Source organism: Aplysia californica, unplaced genomic scaffold (genome assembly GCF_000002075.1).
Source record: "Aplysia californica isolate F4 #8 unplaced genomic scaffold, AplCal3.0 scaffold00097, whole genome shotgun sequence".
In the NCBI taxonomy this organism is placed as follows: domain Eukaryota; kingdom Metazoa; phylum Mollusca; class Gastropoda; order Aplysiida; family Aplysiidae; genus Aplysia; species Aplysia californica.
This window is the reverse complement of record NW_004797367.1, coordinates 125,876-127,492: the sequence shown is the minus strand read 5'-3', so window position 1 is coordinate 127,492 and position 1,617 is coordinate 125,876. Positions and strand designations below refer to the sequence as shown.

Here is a 1,617-nt window from a genome sequence, read left to right as displayed (position 1 = left end):
CGCCCCACCTTAAAGACAAGCCAATAATATAGACAGGCAAACATCTAGTTCATTCATAATTGGATCTAATCAACATAGGGATTCTTTGCTGTAAGGCTGTCACTAAGCATGTGGTCGGATCTTCATTTCACTGAAGCTGACAGAGTGGTAAAATCCCGTTAGATTCTTCCAGTTCAAGCCCTTCGAGAACACTCTGCTTCCCCACACTCCGGTGAGGTGCACGCGATGGCATGACCCGTACCACCAACCTCCGTGCCAATGACTGGCACATGCGTTCTTCTCACTGTCCTTGGTTGAGAACGGCATGCCATTGTGAAAGGCCATGTCATCACTGACATTACCCGAGAATTCAGATATAAAAATTTTGTAGTTTTCCGATTCCCCGCGCAGAACAAAGTCGTTGTAGCAGGCGTAGTAGTCTTTCCCCTCGTATGTCATGTCAATTCTCAGCTCCCATTTGCGCTGGTGATGAAAACAAAAACAAATTAAAACATTTGACCTATAAACACTTGATATATCAACACAGACATAAACCCAGCTGTTGTGTCTTAATTAAGCAGAAATAGTTTGGCTTTGACGCGAACGCCACAGGTTCGAATCCAAATCTGGTCCAAATGTCATATTTCAGGCCCTCCTATAGATTTCCTATCAGCCGAGTGTCCTACTGGGACACCACACGCACGACTTTAAACTCTCCTGTAGCTTGTTCACTTTCGTCTGACCGCGTTAAAAAAGTCTAGCTCATTTAGGTTAGGAATTGACCAATGCCCACGATATTTTGCATGTCACTTCTGCAGGCCAGCTACCAAACAAAAATATTTTTTTAAAGAGTGGTGTTGAGGAATATATATCAACTTTTAAATGTTTTAGGTCTATGCTGCACACCCCCTATTATTTGTTGTTACCTGCTTTAGGCTTACTTTAAAAAAGTGTTGGAATCTCCGTTTGCTTACGACCTTAGAGCATGCATCAAAATAACATTGAGTGTGTATCTAGCTTACGATTATTATCGTTTATATTGCTGCTCATTTATATTATGTATGTGATTGTAAACCTACTTGTGTGTGTTTATGTGCGTGCACGTGTGTGTGTTTGTGTGTGTGTGTGTGTGTGTGTGTATGTGTGTGTATGTGTGTGTGTGTGTGTATGTGTGTGTGCATGTGTGTGTGTGTACTCGTGGTGGAACACCAAACCAATGTGCCAGGATCTGGACAATAAAGATGTGTCTTATCTTATCTTATCTTATCTTGCAGTGACTTTTATAAATAGGCTTTTGGATTCTGTTGGTCATACAAATTTTCGACCCGTATGCAAAGATCCGAGAAGATAGAACAGAGCGATTTCATTTTTATCTAGTTTTAATCACGGTCAGACGAAAGTGAACAAGCAATAGTAGAGTTTTTTTAAAAAGACCGATCACGCAAAGAGAAAGAGCTTTAGCGTCTCAAAAGCTTTATTTTTTAAGTGTTTTACGGCGCTCGCAAGTGCATAAGTTCATATGAGCTCGTGGGACCCATCTCATAAGGTTTAGAAATTTAAATGTAAATACATCGACAACGATGGTAATAATGATGATGAGAATGCGGGTGATTATCGTTATCATTATTATTATTATTA

At 40.3% G+C, this 1,617-nt stretch overlaps 1 protein-coding gene across 1 annotated transcript in view; it reads right to left on the bottom strand.

The window, feature by feature from the left end:
- Positions 1-8: 8 nt before the first annotated feature.
- Positions 9-1,617, bottom strand: part of LOC101851487 (fibrinogen C domain-containing protein 1) — a gene marked incomplete in the record, with an annotated part of 14,617 nt that continues 13,008 nt past the window's right edge. Inside the window, 1 exon segment of the mRNA XM_005095165.3 lies at positions 9-462. Coding sequence (XP_005095222.2) covers positions 103-462 — 360 coding nt within the window.